The sequence below is a fragment of the Musca domestica genome, unplaced genomic scaffold (genome assembly GCF_030504385.1).
Source record: "Musca domestica strain aabys unplaced genomic scaffold, Musca_domestica.polishedcontigs.V.1.1 72, whole genome shotgun sequence".
NCBI classification, from domain to species: Eukaryota; Metazoa; Arthropoda; class Insecta; order Diptera; family Muscidae; genus Musca; species Musca domestica.
In genome coordinates, this window is record NW_026712388.1 from 2,048,991 (window position 1) to 2,068,321 (window position 19,331).

General features: G+C 34.2%; 2 protein-coding genes across 2 annotated transcripts in view; one reads left to right on the plus strand and one right to left on the minus strand.

Annotated features, from left to right (window-relative positions):
- LOC131806324 (estradiol 17-beta-dehydrogenase 11-like) overlaps positions 1 to 15,418 on the plus strand; it is an 86,952-nt gene extending 71,534 nt beyond the window's left edge. Inside the window, exons 4-9 of the mRNA XM_059130298.1 lie at positions 7,106 to 7,216; positions 7,514 to 7,639; positions 7,825 to 7,946; positions 11,647 to 11,763; positions 11,828 to 13,976; positions 14,570 to 15,418. Of these exons, the coding sequence (XP_058986281.1) occupies positions 7,106 to 7,216; positions 7,514 to 7,639; positions 7,825 to 7,946; positions 11,647 to 11,763; positions 11,828 to 12,071 (720 nt within the window). The 3' untranslated portion in view covers positions 12,072 to 13,976; positions 14,570 to 15,418. The remainder of the gene's footprint in view (positions 1 to 7,105; positions 7,217 to 7,513; positions 7,640 to 7,824; positions 7,947 to 11,646; positions 11,764 to 11,827; positions 13,977 to 14,569) is intronic.
- On the minus strand, positions 13,968 to 16,955 carry LOC101891872 (uncharacterized). The gene is made up of 2 exons (XM_011294152.3): positions 15,428 to 16,955; positions 13,968 to 14,501 (listed from the first exon to the last, which is right to left on the minus strand). Exons 1-2 carry the CDS (start codon positions 15,791 to 15,793, stop codon positions 14,037 to 14,039), a joined length of 831 nt encoding a protein of 276 aa, XP_011292454.2. The 5' UTR covers positions 15,794 to 16,955; the 3' UTR covers positions 13,968 to 14,036.
- Between the last annotated feature and the right edge of the window lie 2,376 nt (positions 16,956 to 19,331).

The following is a 19,331-nucleotide window of genomic DNA, read 5'->3' on the forward strand; positions in this document are numbered from 1 at the left end:
CTTTCGCAATTTTTTAGAAAAATAGCAAAATATAAAATATAAATCATATGACCATTTGTTGGATTGGGATTTCCATAAGTGACACCCATAAATATCAGTTTTGTAAAACATATTATCCATTTGGTGCACAAAATTGGTTGAAGATATATACGGGAGATATATCTAAATTTGAACCGATTCTCACCAATTTCATTGGAGTTCGTCCTTGGGTCAAACAAATATTTTTTGGAAAATTTCATCTCAATTGGATAACAACACGGACGGACAGGCAGACGAGCTGAAATGCATAAATCGACCCAGACTATGGGTCTATCTCGTTTCCTTCTCCAAGTTACAAACAAATGCACAAAGACATAATTCCCTTACCACAATGTGGTGTAGGGTATAAAAACTACTTGTGCAAGTTTGTCGATGTATAGTAGTCTTGAGAAAAATTTCCATAAATGAAAAACTTTTTTGTAAAAAAATATTATTTTACCTTAATTTTTTTTTTAATTAATAATATTTTCCATTTCCATGTAAAATATGAAAAAAATCTAAATTATTACGTAAACTCATAACAGCTTTTTAAATGGTTCAAGACCTTTTTTTCATACTTTGTACAGAAAAATAGACATTGCTATTATTTCAAGAAGACAAAAAAACACAAGAACATTAAAAACTTGATTTTTTTCTTGGCACTTAATTGCTTCTACGTTTGCTAACATTTTTACAACTTTTTTATGTTTTTTTTTCGCAGATTTTCAACAAATTCATTGTTCTGTTCAGCTTCTTTGTTTTTTTTTTTTTGCTACCCTGTGGCCTTTTGTGATATTTGATCTTTATTGTCAATTATCCAGCCAAGTATTATGGTTTAATTGTAGGCAAATAAGTGTGTGTGTGTGTGTGTGTGTGTTGCTGTATTTATTAGCGTCATTGTCTGGCCGAGTTGCTTTATAGCTGTCATATTTAATGATTTACTTGGCACATTCGTCATAATGCGATCGCTCGACGATAAGAAAATGAAAAAAAAAAACGAGAACGTGTAGCAAACCTTTGTGCCGTTGTTCGCTTGGTAATTTTCAGTTCGAAGACAAAGAAAAGGTATAAGAAATTATAGCCTCAGATACATGTCTCGATTTTATGTGGTGGATAAAGTCATTCTGCCTTTTTTTATGGAGAAGCGGAGTTTGTTCTGTTGCTAGAGCAAATTTTATGTATATTTATACCATGATTCATATATAGAGATTCGATTCTGATAAGGACGTGGCAACATGTAACAGTTATGTAATACCGGGAATACCCTCCATTTATTTGAATTTTAAAATGATTTTCTCCACGTGTATTTGAGCATAAAATTTAGGGAGTTATTGACCTGCCATTTTTATAGTTTTTCTATTTGGGGGGTCTTATAGGTAATTTTTATGTGTTTTCTCATAGTAACCATTGGAATCTGTTGATGTATTTGAAGTACTTACAAGGTCTCACAATAACGCTTGATAATTTCCGGCAGCAAATATGCCAAATCTTTTTTAAAATCATGGTTTCTTCAGCAACACCTCAGCAAAAATAAGCCAACTCATTTTAGATTCAAATTATTTTTATTTTTTGCATGACAAAGAACACGTCAGCTTAGTTAACATATTTAAGATTTGCGTTGTTTATTCCATAGCATCTCAAAAAATTTAATTGGATTATAAAAAAAAACAAAGCGAAAAAACATAACTGTTAAGGAAATTAATTCATTGGAGAAGTGTAGCACGTTTGTGTCTTAAGTCTTTTGTTTTCGTGCACAGAAGGGCACCGACACAGAGCTGCTGTCAACCAATTTTGTTAAAATGTTGAGGAACTAATTTATATTGAATATAGAAGATATGTCATGCCTATGGCTTAGAAAATATATTCTAAAGATCTGAATTGCAAGAGGTAAAATCAGTGATCGGAAATATGTTATTTGGTCGGAAATATGTTAATTTAAAACCGAATTGTCAAAATATTTTTTTTAATTCTCTCAACTTACAGTGATTTTAAGTATAGATTTTTTTTGAGTTTTTAATGGATTTGTATTTTTTTGACTAACATATTGACCTTGACCTTAATTGCGTGTTACAGTTTTTTTTTTCGCAATAATGTTTTGAAACCCATTAGACTGGGGCAGACTATGAATAAATGCATAACAAAAATGGTGTAAAATATCAAAACGGAAAGAGGTATCAACATACTCAGAAAAAGCTTAGTACTGGCTTTTGAACAACTCCATGAAGAAGCGCCGAAGGTTGCAAAATTTTCCTTATTTTCTAAGAAACAAAAAGCTTAGTGAGAAAAGGACAAATTTTGTAAAATGCCTTTGTCGAATAGAAGACTTACCCAAGATGACCAATAAAAGGTATATTTATCAATAGATGATATGTAAGTTCTTCAAAGAGATTTCCATCTATAGAAGCTAAGGAAAATATGTCTTATTTGGAGAAAAGTTTTTCATGAAGTCAGATCCTGTATATATCTACATTTACATATATATATATATATATATATATATATATATATATATATATATATATATATATATATATGTATATATATATATATATATATATATATATGTGTATACAAAAGAGTAGAGTTATGCATGAGTGGTTGATCACGCCCAGACAAAATGGTCATGAATTAACTTTGAAATTTTGCTTGTGGGTTAAAGTTTAGGGTGAGATAAGGCTGGATTTTTTTGGAAATTCGAACTATAAGTGTACCTACAGCACTAAAAGTTACAAAAAATCAAACCCATTTTATTATTCGCTAATGGGATGATACCATTTGGTGAACGGATGGAGTTACAATTTTAACAATTAATACTGGAATACATTTTGGGAAACATAGGGTTGATAGAAGGAGGTAGTTTTTGATATGGTACTAAATGTGGAACAACTTGAATTTGAGTACCTGAATGGAGCTGAAATTATGAAATGTTAACATTGGGTCACTGTTAGTGTGTACGGTTAAGATTTGATTGCGGTTTTGGAAATATGCACTAAAAAAGTTCGGAAAATAGTAAATTGTACTAAGTTTGGTACATTAGGAAGTTTGGCGTTGGAAGTCTGAAAATTGGTATTACGGTCACTTTGGCTAAGGTAGGGATTGATTTTTGCGAGTTGATTTGGGAACACATATAAAAAATACGAAAGAAAAACTAAATGGTACTAAATTTGATATTGGCTGCACCAATAGTACTCGAAATCTGAAATTTGGAATGCGGATATCTGTAATTGTGCAGGATAGACTTACTAAAGTTTTTTTGGAAATTCAAACAACAAGTATATCAAAAATGCTACAATCAATAAATTTGGTATCATTCGGATGAGCGGATGGAGATACAAATCATAAAATTTGATATGGGAATCATGTTTTATTATTGATAAAAATGTTGCTTTTGGAAATGTGCATTAAGTGTAACAGCTGTACTAAATGGTATTAAATTAAGTACACTTTGGTGTTCGGGTTAATGGATGGAGCTGACATTTTGAAATTTTGATAATATAGTCACGGCGGTGGGGTAGGGTTGAGATTCGGGGGTGAATTTGGGAGTTAATGCTAAAGAGTACAAAAAGTACTAAATGGTACTAAATTTGGTATTTGGCATATGAAAGTGAGAACCTGGATGTATTATATTAAATATAGCAAATTTCGGCACATCCGACCGAATTATGGCCAGAAGCAAGTGCATCAAATTTGCTGAAAATCGGTTCGGATATGGCTATATCTCGCATAATAGGATCCTTACAATAATGATGTTTGTAATTTTTGGGCACAAAATATAGCCTTAGTCATATAGCTAGATATCATTTGATACGGCCAAAACGTGACTCATCGAAATAGCGGTCTTAGACCCTAGGTCTCTTTAGACCAAATCCGTTTCAGGACATTTGGAGTCGATTTAGCGATGTCCGTCCGTCTATCTGTCTGGCTGGTGCGCACGATAACTCTGGAAGCGAGTATAGCAATTGGTCCACATTTTTTTTTTTTTTTTTTTTTTTTTTTTCAATTAAAAATATTTTACATTGCAGAACAAGACAATCCGATTCTGCTCCAAGTTGTGAATCCTAATATTTGTATCAGTGCTATTTCAGGTGCAAAAATGGACAATATCGGTCCACTCCATCAAATACCTTCCACACAAATGGTCAAAATTTTGAATAATTATAACTCTTATAAAATGTGGAATAAATGTCCGATAGTCTTCAAATTTCACACATCAAAATGTTGTTATTAGTTCAAGTTCTGGTGCGAAAATGGACAAAGTCGGTCAACTCCATCAAATTCATACTCCACAAAGGGTCATAATTTGGAATGTCCATGAAGCTCATAAAACGCAAAATTAGCTTCTGATTCCATTTAGCTCGGTTTTGAGAAGCTCGGTTTTGAAGATGAAATATATATTGGTGGCAATATCCTGAAGCTCATAGAATGCGAAATTAACAACCGATTTCATTCAGACTTGGCACATCTCATCATTTCTATCAACAGAAGATATGCTATAAAGATGGTAGCGATCGGACCATTCCTTCTGGTACTTCCCCCACAAAGGGTAAACATTTTGAATGAAAAAATGATCATAATATCGGAAATAAGCATCCGCTTTTCTTCAAATTACCCACATCAAAATATTTTTATTAACCCAAGTTCTGGCGTGTAGATGGGATATATCAGTACACTCCTTCTGGTACCTCCCCCACAATTTGTCAAAATTTCCGATATTTCAAATTTAATGATAAAATAATGGCTGTAAAAATATTGACATATCAATGTTTTTTTCCGGAAATGGGCGAAAGGTTTTAATATTTTCATAAAAACCAAAATTAAAACGAATACGTTTAAATTCGAACAATTCTGATTTTTTTTGTATTTATTTATTTATTTATTTATTTATTTTTTTTTTTTTTTGGTCATGCTTTTAATTGTATATATAGAATTAACAAGTAAAAAAGCTATACATGCTATAGAACCAATTAGGAACTTCAAATACGAAATTTTTAACAATTTCGGTGAATATTGTACCAAAAATCGTCAAATACCGAATTCAGGGAGGTACTGATGTATGGGGCTATGCGAAGACCTGGACCTGTATAGACAATTTTTTGTCATGGGCTGTAGTACCCATTACGAATTCTAAATACGAAATTTGAAATATCGAATATCGGGGTTACCGCTGTATGTGGGCTATACGATATCCTAGACCTATATATACATTTCTCTTCCAAGGAGTGAAGTGCTTAAATAGAACTTCTAGTATGGATTTTTAAAAAATTCCATTTTAAAAAAATAGCTAAAATTATCAAAATACTGCATATAGGGAGGAACCGTTATATTGGGGATATACGATATCGTGGACCTATATAGACAATACTTTTCCAGGGGACTTTTGAATTTTCAGACAATTTCATTGAACAATTTGACTACAATCATCAAAATTCCAAATGTCGGGGGTACCGTTATATGGGGCCATATGATATCTTGGACCGATACATTCCATCCTAAAACATGACCTGTATTTTTATACTCCACACCACATAGTGGTAAGGTTATTATGTCTTTGTGCATTTGCTTGTAACATGGAGAAGGAAGCAAGACAGACCCATAGTTACTTTTGAGGATCTCCATAGAATTACTTTCTGAGTTGATTTATGCATGTCAGTCCGTCCGTCTGTCCATGTATTCTTGTGAACAAAATGCAGGTCGCATTTATTACGCGATTGAGATGAAATTTTACAAACAACATTTGTTTGGCACAAGGACGAACCCTATTAAAATTGGAGATAATCGGTAAAAAATTAGATATAGCTCCCATATATATCTTTGTCCGATTTGCCTTTTATTGTGAACCAAACATCTAATATTTGCTCAAATGGGATGGAATTTTGCACATACACCCAAATTAGGCCTGAAAACAAGTATGCCAAATTTTATCGAAATCGGTTCATATATAGCTATAGCTCCCATATATATTGTTCATCCGATTTGTTATTTTTGTCCTCCGCAGCCGTAATATGCACTCTACAACAAAAATATTTGGGGAAATATATCAAATACAGCTCAGAAATACACTTGCTAAATTTTATCGAGATCGGTTCAGATTTGGATATAGCTTTCATATATAACTTCGTCCGATTTACCTTTTATTGTGCACCAAACGTCTAATATTTGCCCAAATGGGATGGAATTCGGCACATACGACTGAATTGAGTCTAGAAGCTAGTGTGCCAAATTTGGTCAATATCGCTTCTGATATAGCTATAGCTCCCTTATATATTGTTCATCCGATTTGTTGTATTTGCTACCCACAGCCGTAATATGCACTCCGAAACAACGATATTCAGGGAAATATATCAAATACAGCTCAGTAATATCTTTGCCAAATTTTATAGAGATCGGTTCAGATTTGGATATAGCTGTCATATATATCTTTATTTGATTTCAAATTAATTTTGCACCAAATGGGCAGTACAAGTCCGAATTTAAAGATACAAATGCTTCGGCATATTAGTCCATTGAACTTTAAATTATAATTATAATCATAGCGTGTATGATTGAATTCTCCCGTAAAAACTTTCAATTGTTATGTGGGGCTCTACTAAATAAGCAAAGTGGTGTAGGATATCATAAAGTCGGCCCCGTCCGACTTTGGGACTTTCTTTACTGGTTTTTACTTTCCTAAATGCAACATAATTCAAACATTCTTGTTTTAGTTTCTAATATATTTCAAAATAGTCAAATATATTTTTGTTTGCCATTGCGAAATCCATTGCCAGAATCGAAAAAAAAAATAATCGTTTATTCTGAATACCAAACTGCAGCGAAAACCCACAATTTATTAGTCAATATTTGCCGCACGCTTGTGTCTTAAGTCTTTCGTTTCATTTGACATATATGCCAATTAAATTAAATCTATGCTCGCATATTTCGTAACTGTTCTTAGCACATTATGGCAATAGCAAATTATGCAATATATCATGGTTTAAGACATTTTAAATAAATGGCTTACCAAAAATTCTAGTCTCACAAAAAATGTCGATTATTACAAAATTTTTGCAAATTTTTTTCAATTTTTTTTTTCTTCGAAAATTTTTTGCAGATTTCATTGCTGATCAACAACGCTGGCGTTGTGTCCGGTATGCATTTGCTTAATACACCCGATCATTTAATTGAACGTTCCTTCAATGTAAATGTTATGGCTCACTTTTGGGTAAGTGCGAGTGTGTGTGTGAGTGTGTGGTTAGAAAGAACTGTGTGTATGTGCGAGTCCATTTGCAACAAGTTTGGTGGCACCAATACGTTTGGCCTCACAAGAACATGTTGTGTGCATTGCAACGCACTCGAATTATTCTTGTGTTGTAATAATATTGACTCCAACCAAACTCTGAGGCATTTTGGATTCTTGTTAACCTTGTTGTGGGGTTTTGAATTGTTTGTCTACCTCGCCATGGTGTTGAGCAAAGTAAATTTAATATTTGTTTTTGTTGCGTTTTTTTTTTTTTTACAGACCACCAAAGCTTTCCTACCCAAAATGATTGAGAATCAAAGTGGCCATATTGTAACCATAGCCTCATTGGCTGGCCATGTTGGCATAACCAAATTGGTCGACTACTGTGCCAGTAAATTTGCTGCGGTAAGTTGTGTCTGTTGTTATTTGAAATCTTGTTTCTTTGTTGTTTTTTCCAATGATTGAAAATTCTTTGAAGAAAATTTTGCAATGTACCCATGCCTATGTGTGCGTGGCAAATGTGGTTTTGTGTTGGCCAACATTGATTTGTTGTTTTTGTGTGTTTTTGTTTTTTCTTTCCACATCCCCAGGTTGGTTTCGATGAAGCTTTACGCTTAGAACTTGAAGTCCTTGGTCACACCAATATCCAAACCACATGTGTCTGCCCGTTCTTTATCCAACAGACTGGCATGTTCGACGATGTGAATGCCCGGTAAGTTGAAACGTAGAATTAATTAAAAAAAATCTGGTTTTGAAATTAAAAATTATTTATTTATAATATATTATTTCGAAAATACGTAATAATATGTAAAAAAAATTGTCTGATATCTCATAAGAATGCAATCAATTGTGGATACTTCAAACCAAAAAAAAAAGTGAAAGTGTTTGGAAACCTGAAAGAAAACCTTGTCGATGTGTGGGAACACGTGCCGACTATAAAATCTTTAAACTTTAGAAGATCCTATATCAATGGAATAACTTAAAAATCTCTTAAAGTATCTCATATCTGGAAACTGAGGGTAGGCCCGAATTTTAGTGGATCAATAGCACTAAGAATCTAGTCAAGGACATTTTAAAAATATTTTTAGGGTCATGGTTGTTCATTTAAAAAATATTAAAGACCTAAATGAGTTATTGTCGTATATTTGTTAAAAATAGTTTTTCGGAGGCTATGAGGGCTATAATCTGTAATTTTTATACCCTACATAGTGGTAAGAGTATTATGTCTTTATGCATTTGTTTGTAACATGGAGAAGGATACGAGATAGACCCATACTTACTTTTGAGGATCTCCATAGAATCATTTTCTGAGTTGATTTATGAATGTCAGTCCGTCCGTCCGTCTGTCCATGTATTCTTGTGAACAATATGCAGGTCGCATTTATTATCCGATTGAGATGAAATTTTCCAAACAACATTTGTTTGCCCCAAGGAAATTGAAATTGGAGATAATTGGTAAAAAATTAGATATAGCTCCCATATATATCTTCGTCCGATATGCCTTTTATTGTGCACCAAACGTGTAATATCAGCCCGAATAGCATGGAATTTTGCACAAACAACCAAATTAGGCCTGAAAATAAGTATGCCAAATTTGATCGAAATCGGTTCAGATGAACATATTTTATGACCATTATTCAACGACAAACAGCGCTGAGATTTTGGATTTTTTAGAGAATATTTTTCAAGGACCCACAGGACAATAATATTGGATTTTTAAAGAAAAAGTTTTAAAGGATTAGAGGGACAGATTTATGACCATTATTCAACGACTAACAGCGCTAAGATTTTGGGTTTTTTAGAGAATATTTTTCAAGGACCCACAGGACAATAATAGTGGGTTTTTAAGGAAAAAATTTAAAGGGCTAATGGGCAGTTTTTTAAAATAGTTTTTAAAAACCAAAAGAGTAAAAATTTGGAAAAAATAAAGGAATAGAGAGACAGATTTTATGACCATTATTCAACGACCAACAGCGATTTTTAGAGAAAATAGAGACCCACAGGGCAATAATCGTGGATTTTTAAAGAAAAAGATTTAAAGGATTGAAGGAACAGATTTTTTGACCATTATTCAACGACCAACAGTGCTGGGATTTTGGATGTTTTAGAGAATATTTTTCAAGGACCCACAGGACAATAATATTGGATTTTTAAAGAAAAAGTTTTAAAGGATTAGAGGGACAGATTTATGACCATTATTCAACGACCAAGAGCTCTAAGATTTTGGATTTTTTAGAGAATATTTTTCAAGGACCCACAGGACAATAATCGCGGATTTTTAAAGAAAAAAAAAATTAAATATTAGAGGAACAGATTTATGATCATTATTCAACGACAAATTTTTTAAATAAAATTGTCAAGGACTTACAAGACATGGATCATGGATTATCATGGATTTTTAAAGAAAAAGTTTTAAAGGACCAATGGAGCAGTTTTTAAGAATAGTTTTCAAAAATCTACAGAGCTCAAATTTGGGATTTTTTAAGAAAAATTTTAAGGGTCAACAAAGCCATAATCCTGGATTGTTTTTATACCCTCAGCAATATAGCTAGAGAGGTTATACAGGGTGAATTAAAAATAAACTGCAACAAAGTCAAAAGCCATAATTTGTTACATTTTTTTTTTTTAATTTTATTAAATTTGAGCAAAAAAGGTCGGAAATAGCATCAAATTTTAGAATAAACTTCGATTTTCGATTTTGAATTGGTCAACTTTGGCACGAAATATGGCCTTAAAACGGCCAATAAAACCGTCACACGATGCCCATTGTGCTATGGAAGTGAATCGAGGAACCTCATTTTGTAACCATTCTTGGGTGGCGAATGTTGGAATGTCCAAGGTCTGCAGCCAAAATGTTTGCGTGTCCAAGGCTTTAATACAACCTTCAGAATATTTTCGCGATAATATTCGGCATTTATTCTGATGCCACGGTCGATTAATACGATTGGAGAGCGACTATCGGCTGTTATGGCGGCCCACACCATTACCAAGATTTATTCACATTTAAATGCTGGAGTTCTCTAACGATAGCCATTTGTGGGTTTGCATTTGCCAAATATAAAGAAATCACACTGTCACGCTTGAATTCCATCACGAATAACTTTTTTCTGGAAAATTCTCACCAAAATGATTTTGTACGCTTGTAAACAATATAATGAGCTGTCACTGAAATAATTTTAAAAGCTGTCGGACGAGAGGCTTAGAAATGACAGCAGTCTGAAGTTGGTTGCAGTTTTTTCATCTCACCCGGAACATCAAAATCGTTTCAGATATAGCTATAGCTCTCGCATGTGTGTTTCATCCGATTTGGGGGTTTAAGTCCCTCACATACGTTATGGTATTTGGTACCAGATATCAGATACGGCCCAGAAATACCTCTGCCAAATTTTATCAAAATCGGTTCAGGTTTGGATATAGCTCCCATACATATCTTCACCCGATTTCTGGTTTATTGTGCACCAAATAGTATATCCAACCGAATTAAGTCTAGAAGAAAATACCTGAAATTTTAACAAAATAGGTTCAGATATAGCTATATCTCCCATATATATGTTTCAACCGATTTGGTCCCTCACATAGGTAATAAGTCCCTCACATACGTAATATGCACTTCACGACGATGATATTTGGATATCAGATACAGCCCAGAAATTTTATCAAGATCTGATTAGATTCGAATATAGCTCTCATATATATCTTCAACCGATTTCGGATTAATTGTGTACCCAATGGCCAACATTCCTCCAAAAGTTCTGAATTTTGGCATATCCGACTGAAAGAAACAAGTACCTCAAATTTGATGAACATCGGTTCAGTTATAGTTATAGCTCCCATATATATGTTTCATCCGATTTGGGGTTTTAAGTCCTTTACATGTGTAATATGCACTCCACAACAATGATATTAGATACCGGATAAAATATACATCCTCTGCCAAATCTTATCGAAATCGGTTGAGTACGTACGTATTCATTAGATTTTACGGGTATAGCTCCCCATATTGATTATATGAGCCTAAATTGAATAGATTTTATCAAATTTAATTAAATTTTACCATTTGGTGAAACTCGGTGTGGTATTTGTATTGCTTCAATATATATTTTTTAATTCGGCCCCGACCGACTTTTCACCTTTCCTTACTGATTTTTTATTAATATACATAGTTCCACTGCCAATGGGAACATGGTATTATGATACACAATATTGCATTTCTTATCGATAACATTGGATTACTCGATAAACATAACCTGATATTATACAATGTTTACATTATGAAAATTGAATTCTTAAGAATTTTCTCATAAAAAATGTAATTCGAAATAAATTATATTGACATTTATCACCTTATTATATCAACTTTTAATATTTGTTTTTTAAATATCTCAGTAAATTATAATTTTTTTTCATTGCAGATGGGTGCCCACTTTAAATCCCAATGATGTTGCCGATCGTGTCATTACTGCCATAAAGAAAAATGAAAAGATTGCCATAATTCCAGGATATTGTAAATTCCTATTATCTCTCAAATGGTTAGTAGGAAGTCAAATTATTTAAAAAAAAATCAAAAACCTAAAATTCTATTTCCCTTTCTAGGACCTTCCCATGGGGTTGTGTGGGTGGTTTACTCAGACGTCTGGTGCCCGATGCTTCACCACATGGTATTGCCCAGAAATCGTTGTTGAATGTATACAAAAAATTATCAGCAACAGCAAGTCCTGCAACAGCTGTCACCAGTATAACAGATATCTCATCGACATTTAAGGAGCCTGCAGCGCTCACAAAAGCCGGAACATTGTTAATAAAACGTTCACCCTCACTGGGTGAAAGAGTGTTGTAAGGCGATAGTTTGGCCCTGCAGACATATTAGATAGATATAAGGGTGGCTGATTGTTTTCAACATGTGCACGCTTGCTTGCTAGCCCGCCGAAGACAGTCACAACAACAAAAAAATTTAGTCTAGTAAAACCTAAGAGGTCTTAGCTTATTAAGTATTCCCATCTTTGTTTTTTCAATTTCCTGAATGCTTTTAATTTATTTAAAAAAAGAAATTTGGCATTTGTATTTCTGTACTTCTTTTGAAAGAATACAGTGGGACAAAAAAAGGGATTTTTGAAAATATTGGATTTAAATTATCTTTGATGTACCCATATCCTACAGAGAGAGATAGGTTACAAATATATCTCCCATAAACTAATGGGAAGAAAATTGATGTACTTATGTTACGTTTTGTCCCACTGTATTTTACTTTTGTACCTAGTTTAAAGAAGCGTTTTTTCGTATATTTTCTAGTATTAGTTGTAGTTAGGCAAAATCAAAAGACAAAAAGTTTAAAACAAAATGTTTGATGAAAGAGATCGAAAGTGTGCTCAAGACGAAGTCCTTGTAAGGCAAAGAGAGATATTGAAATCATTTTTGTCTTCTAATGAAACCCAAAAATGCAATCACCTGGAATCACTGGAAGACTTAAATTTTAATCCTCTCTCTCTAAAAGAAAGTATTTTATTCTCTAAGAATAGGCTTTCTTATTACCCTGGATGCCAAACATTTTATTTTTTTGCTACAAAATTAAAGTAAATACTTTTAAGTGATATTAATTGTAGTTATAGTTCTTAGTTGTAATTGTTTTTATTTTTCTAATATTTCTTTGAACAATCAGCGAAACGAAAACAAACAAATCAGGGTTATATTTTCAAATTTTAGTTTTAAGCGTTTTTTTTTTTTTTTTTCCTACAACAAACACATTTCATATTTCCACTTTTTTTCTATATGTATTGTTTATAAGTCGGTTTAAGTTGCAATTGCATTAAGGCACTTTATAATCCTCCCCCTTCATTTCATCATTTTCCAATCCAAAACCATTCCCATTTGGACCAGCATAAACTAAAAACAAGCATTTCTATTCCCAAATATCCGAACCCCTACTCCTCCCATCCATCCCATCCCTAGATTCCTTTCTTAATCTAACCAAAGATTCCTTAATAAAGAATTTTCGTTATTGTTCCATATCAATTTAATTTTTAATATTAATAATTCAAATACAATTCCTAGTTTTTCAAAGAACACTACATCTCTCTAATGTGGGGGTAATTGATCGTTTCCCAATTGTTATTAATACTTGCTCAACAATGTATTAGGTTTGTTGAAGCCATTCCGCAACTTTACTAAAGCAGCCCATCCACAGACGAATTTGTTCGACGAACTGTTCGTCGAACAAAAATTTCATTTGCCCACCAACGAGTGCGAACATGCTCGCGAACATCATTTGTAAACAATTTTCATCGAGTAAACATGTCATCAGAGATCGACCGCGACACAGTCATTGCCTTGATGGCAATACATGTTTGTTTGGAGGAAAAAAAAAAATAAGGAGGAAGTTAAAAAAAGAAAACACAGCATATGGATGAAACAATGGTATGCAAAGCGCCAAAAGTTCACACATACAAAACTCTTAAAGGAACTGAAAGAAAGTTCTCGGTTGGATTTAAAGAATTTTCTTAGAATGGACGCTGAAACATATGCAGCTCTATTAAATTTGGTAGCTCCAGAAATTCATCGGCAGGATACTACAATGAGAGAAGCAATAAGTGCAAATGAAAGGCTTTCAGCGACTTTGCGCTTTTTGGCAAGTGGCCAAAGCTACGAAGATTTAAAATTTTTAACTGGAATTTCTCCCCAGAGTCTTGGACGCATAGTTTTCGAAACATGTGGCGTAATAATTAAAATACTTAAGCCGTATATAAAAGTAAGAATAAAAATGTTTTATTTAAATATTAATTTCATTTAAGTCTAATATTAATAATCCTTATACATATTCATCGCTGTTGAATAAATCATTATACGAAGATGCTGCCACGTTGTTATTTTGTGTGATCAATACTGGGCGTGTTGAATTATCATCTACAGAGTAGTGCGACATAAAGGAAGATGTACTGGTGGAGTCACTTGTTAGGGGAGTGCTGACTCGAATAATTTGTCGGGGATAAACCGGCACTGGCGCATGACAATTAATATTATTCTGGAAGTTTTCAATGCTTGACACAGATGAATATGTTAGCATATTCATACTGCCTTGCATTAGGAGCTCATCAATTCCTTTTTTTGCAAAAAGCTGTTGCTCTTTTGTCAGCTGCCTGAACATCGCAGCCCATCCTTCAGCGAAAATGTCAGCGTTGTCTTTTGTTTTTATATTCTTTACATTGTCCAAGTGCTCTACTGCTTTTTGCAGAAACTGAGCTCCTTCGTCACGTTTGCGTTTAGTGGTCTTTGGCTACAAAATATTAAAAGAAAAAGAAAATATAATAATGTAATAATGTATTTATTATTTTATTTTTTTAGATGCCTACTAATGAGGATGAATGGAAAGATATTGCGAATGAATTTGAAAATCAATGGAATTTTATTAACTGCATAGGGGCCATTGATGGAAAGCATGTGCACATCAAAAAGCCAAAAACGTCAGGCTCGTATTATTTTAATTACAAGAAAACGTTCAGCATTGTACTGTTGGCTGTAGTTAACGCAAATTACGAATTTATTTGTGTGGAAGTCGGAGCAAATGGAAGAGCATCAGATGCTGGAGTATTTGCCCAATCGGAGTACAAAAGGCGCTACGATGAGCAATCCCTACGTATACCCAAACCGCGGCAAATTAAAAATGCGTCATATGAACTACCATATGTGTTAGTAGGGGACGACGCCTTTCCCCTCTCATCGAATTTAATGAAGCCCTACAGCCGCCAAAAGCTGGAAAAAGAGCATCTCATTTTTAACTACCGCCTTTCAAGAGCTAGGCGTATAGTAGAAAACGCTTTTGGAATTATAAGCAGCAGATTTAGGATCCTTCTAAATACTATATCCTTGCAGCCAGAAAAGGCTTCTGTAATTGTTTTATGTTGCTGCTATTTACACAATTATTTGTCCAAGGAGAATGCCCGAGTTTATTTGCGTGGAGCAGCAGATCCCGACAAAATGTCTGACCAGCAAATGGACGATTTGAAGCCGTTGAAAGGCAGTAATTATACTGATGATGCCAAAGAAATTCGCGAACATTTTCGCGAATACTTCAACACAATTGGAGCAGTACCTTGGCAAAATGACCGCATTTAATATTTTATATTTTTCTATATGTATACTTCAAACTTTGCTAATAAATATATGTTTATAAACAATTGTTTTTATTCTAAATATACTTACTATTTCAATTTCAAAGCTGTCGTCAAATGTGTTTATTCCGTCAACTGAAGTCTCCTGATCTTGAAGAAAATTCAGCTGATCGAAATACCATATGCTGGGTTTGTATACGTCGTCTGTTCCAGCTCCAGACTTTTCGCTCCTTTTAATTTTGTGCAGTTCCCGTCTATATGATGCGCGCAACGAATTCACTTTTTTCTTCACAGTTTCAATGGATGCATGTTCATCCACATTTTTATATTTATTTAATAAAACTTCCCACGATTTGTTTCTGGCATTTTTATTTTTATATATGTCGCTTTTTGTTTGCCACAATGCTGGTTCATTTTCCAGGCAATTAATAAATTCCAATAAAAATTGTTGTGACATTTTAAGCACGTCTTCACTCTAAAAAAATATTTTTCAACTGATGTTCGTCGAACACTGCCATCCACTGTGTCAAATGTTCGTGCGAACACAAAAAAGATTGAAACGTTTTAATTTTTGGCGAACAAAACGTCGAACACAAAATTCACTAACACCAACAAAAAATTCACTAACACCAACGATGTAAACAACACATGTTCGTCGAACAAATTCGTCTGTGGATGGGCTGCTTAAGGCTGACCACCACGAATACATAATCCCAAATCAACCATTCTGCCATCAATTAATTCCCTTTGGAAGGATAAAAACTTACCGTCTTTGCCTGTCGCGGACTTCTTTCTTTGTTGTTAATAAGCATCTAAAACTTCTTACCCATGATGCACCAACGAACACTACATCTACCTAATGTAGGGATAATTGATCGTTTCCCAATTGTTATTAATACTTGCTCAACAATGTATTAGGTTTGTTGAAGCCATTCAGCAACTTTACTAAGTCGGACCACCACATACTTGCTCCACAAACAATGTATCAGCTTTGTTCGGGACCTTTCCCCAACTTTACTAAGGCTGAACACCAAGGATGCACAATTCCTGGTCCATCAATTAATTCCCTTTGGAAGAATTAAAATTTACCATCTTTGGCTGTCGCAGACTTCTTTCTCTGTTCTTAATAAGGAGCTCAGACTTCTTACCCGTGATGCGCCAACGAACACTACATTTCTCTAACGTAGGGATAATTAATCATATCCCAATTTTTATAAATACTTGCTCCACAAAAAATGTATTAGCTTTGATGGGTCCATTCCCCAACTTTACTCAGTCGGATCACCACGGATGCACAATCCCAGGTCCATCAAGTAATTCCCTTTTGAAAGAGCTAAAATTTGCCGTCTTTGGCTGTCGCAGACTTCTTTCTCTGTTGTTAATAAGCAACTAAAACTTCTTACCCGTGATGCGCCAACGAACACTGCATTCTTCTAATGTAGGGAAAATTGATCACTTCCCAATTGTTATTAATACTTGCTCCACAAATAATGTTTTAGCTTTGTTGGGGGCCTTTCTCCAACTTTACTAAGGCTGAACACCAAGGATGCACAATCCCTAATCAACCCTTCTGCTATAAAATAATTCCCTTTGGAAGAATTGAAATTTGACATCTTTGGTTGTCGCAGACTTCTTTCTTTGTTGTTGATAAGCTACTAAAAATTCTTACCCGTGATGCGCCAACGAACACTGCCTTTCTCTAATGTAGGAATAATTCATCGTTTCTCAATTGTTATTAATACTTGCTCCACAAACAATATTCCCCAAAATATATAAATGACACTGCTATCCATCAAATGTTAACAGCCATGATCCACGGGCAGTGTTTTACAACAACTACATATATTGGCTCCATTTAAAAATTGAATATCCTCCACGAGCAATAATCCAACAATCAGCAATATTATTCCTCGAGTAATATTAGTTTTGTACTTATCCTCCACTTGCCCATATATGTTTTTCAAAATTAAAGATCAATTTAAATTTATTGATTCAATAACTTCCTGATTGGTATTCCAAAGAACTTCTCCTTTTGAATGCAATAATAGAATGACAAATTTGCAATCAAGTTCTTCTAAGCAAACACTACCTTTTTTCTTGCACTGATGCTTCTTCTTATTACAATACTGGTTTTCACTCTCAATTTATTTTTCTTTTAAAGTTCCCATCTCTCTTTCTCTCTCCGTTGTGTGATTGTTGCTATTTTTGCTATATTCATTTTTGTGCTAGTGACAAGGGTATTGCTTTATTTAAAATTAACAAGAGAAAGAGAGAGCAACAAAAAGTGCAAAATAACAGAGAACAGTCTATCTGTGGGGTATGTTCAGTCAAAACTTCAGTGATACTGCTGTAGTCAATATTTTGTTACACACTTCTTTCATTATAAACACCATGCTGGTCCAACAATCCCATCCTTATTTTCCTATCCCAAATCCAAATTTCATTACCCATTACCACGTTCCAATCTGCACAGCTATATCATATTGTTCTTTTTTTATATCTAATCTCTTATCTCCCATATCTTTGTTAATTTAGTTTCAACTTATTATATAAACTTAACAGAAAAAGTATTTAGACGAAGAACAACAAAACATAAAGAAAATAAATCAAAAATACATAAAATGTTACAAATCTGTGTTTTATTTTTTTATTTCGTGATGGAATACATATAGAGTAAGGCAGAATGAACGCGTGGATTTTTGCGATGACAGAATTGTTATCGATAAAACAAGAATTATGGGAGCGTTCAGTATCGACAAAACTGTTCCCTTAGAGTTGTTTATAACCTCGGCCATATGGCAAGAGAGGGCATATACAGGATGAGATGAAAAAACTGCAACCGAATTCAGACTGCTGTCATTTGTAAGCCACTTGTCCGACAGCTGTTAAAATTATTCCAGTGACAGCTCATTATATTGTTTACAAGCGTACAAAAGCATTTTGGTGAGAATTTTCCAGAAAAAAAATTATTTGTGATGGATGTGATTGTGACGTGATAGTATGAATTCTTCAAAATTGACTGGAAAACCACACGTGGCTCCAGCATTTAAATGGGAATAAATCTTTTGTGTCTCGTACCATCGCTCGTTACCGTGATACTAGTAGCGTAGCCCGACGTCAAGGAAGTGGACGGAAAGAAAAGAAGCGACTTGATCGAAACCCGCGCCACAGTGGCCGAAAAATGGCTCGTGAGAATAACATATCGCAATATTCCATTCGGCAAATATTGAAAAATGAGCTCAGGGTAAAGGCATTGAAATTCCAAAAAGTGAAAGAACTTACATCGCAGCAGATAGAAAATATACTCAAAAGGGCTAAAGAGTTGATTGGCTTGGCCGAATTTGGTTTTCTCCGATGAGAAAACATTCCGTATCCAGTAGATTTTAAACAAACAAAATGATCGTGTTTACTTGCCAAAGAGGTCAACTAAAAATGAGCACCTTTGGTTGACCACCAGAACTCAAGCGCCGGCCATGGTGACGGTGTGGGCCGCCTTAACAGCCGCTCATATTATCGAGCGTGGCATCAGAATAAATGCCGAATATTATCGCGAAAATATTCTGCAGGGTTATTAAAGCCTTGGGCACGCAAACATTTGACCGCAGACCGTGAACATTTCAACAGGACTCAGCACCATCGCACTCAGCACGCGCCACCCAAGAATGGTTACAAAATGCGGTTCCTCGCTTCATTTCCAGCGCACAATGGCCACCAAAATCTCCGGATACCAATCCGTTGGACTATTGTATCTGGAGTATTTTGGAAAGCAAGGTTGGAACTAAAAAATACCAAAGTGTCGATCACCTCAAGCAAGCGCTTCGCCGGGAATGGACCAAAATACCGCAGAGCAACATTCGGACATCGTGTGACGGTTTCATTGGCCGTTTGAAGGCCATCATTCGTGCCAAAGGTAACCAATTCGAACAAATCTAAACATAATCTAAAATTTGATGCTATTTCCAACATTTTTTGCTTCCATTCAATAAAATTAAAAA

Excerpts from the sequence above, each read along its gene's own strand:
- LOC101891872 (XM_011294152.3), bottom strand. The coding sequence starts at position 15,793 with ATGTCACAACAATTTTTATTGGAATTTATTAATTGCCTGGAAAATGAA. Across the intron at positions 14,502-15,427 it reads ACAGCTTTGAAATTGAAATA|CCAAAGACCACTAAACGCAA; the intron begins GTAAGTATATTT and ends AATATTTTGTAG.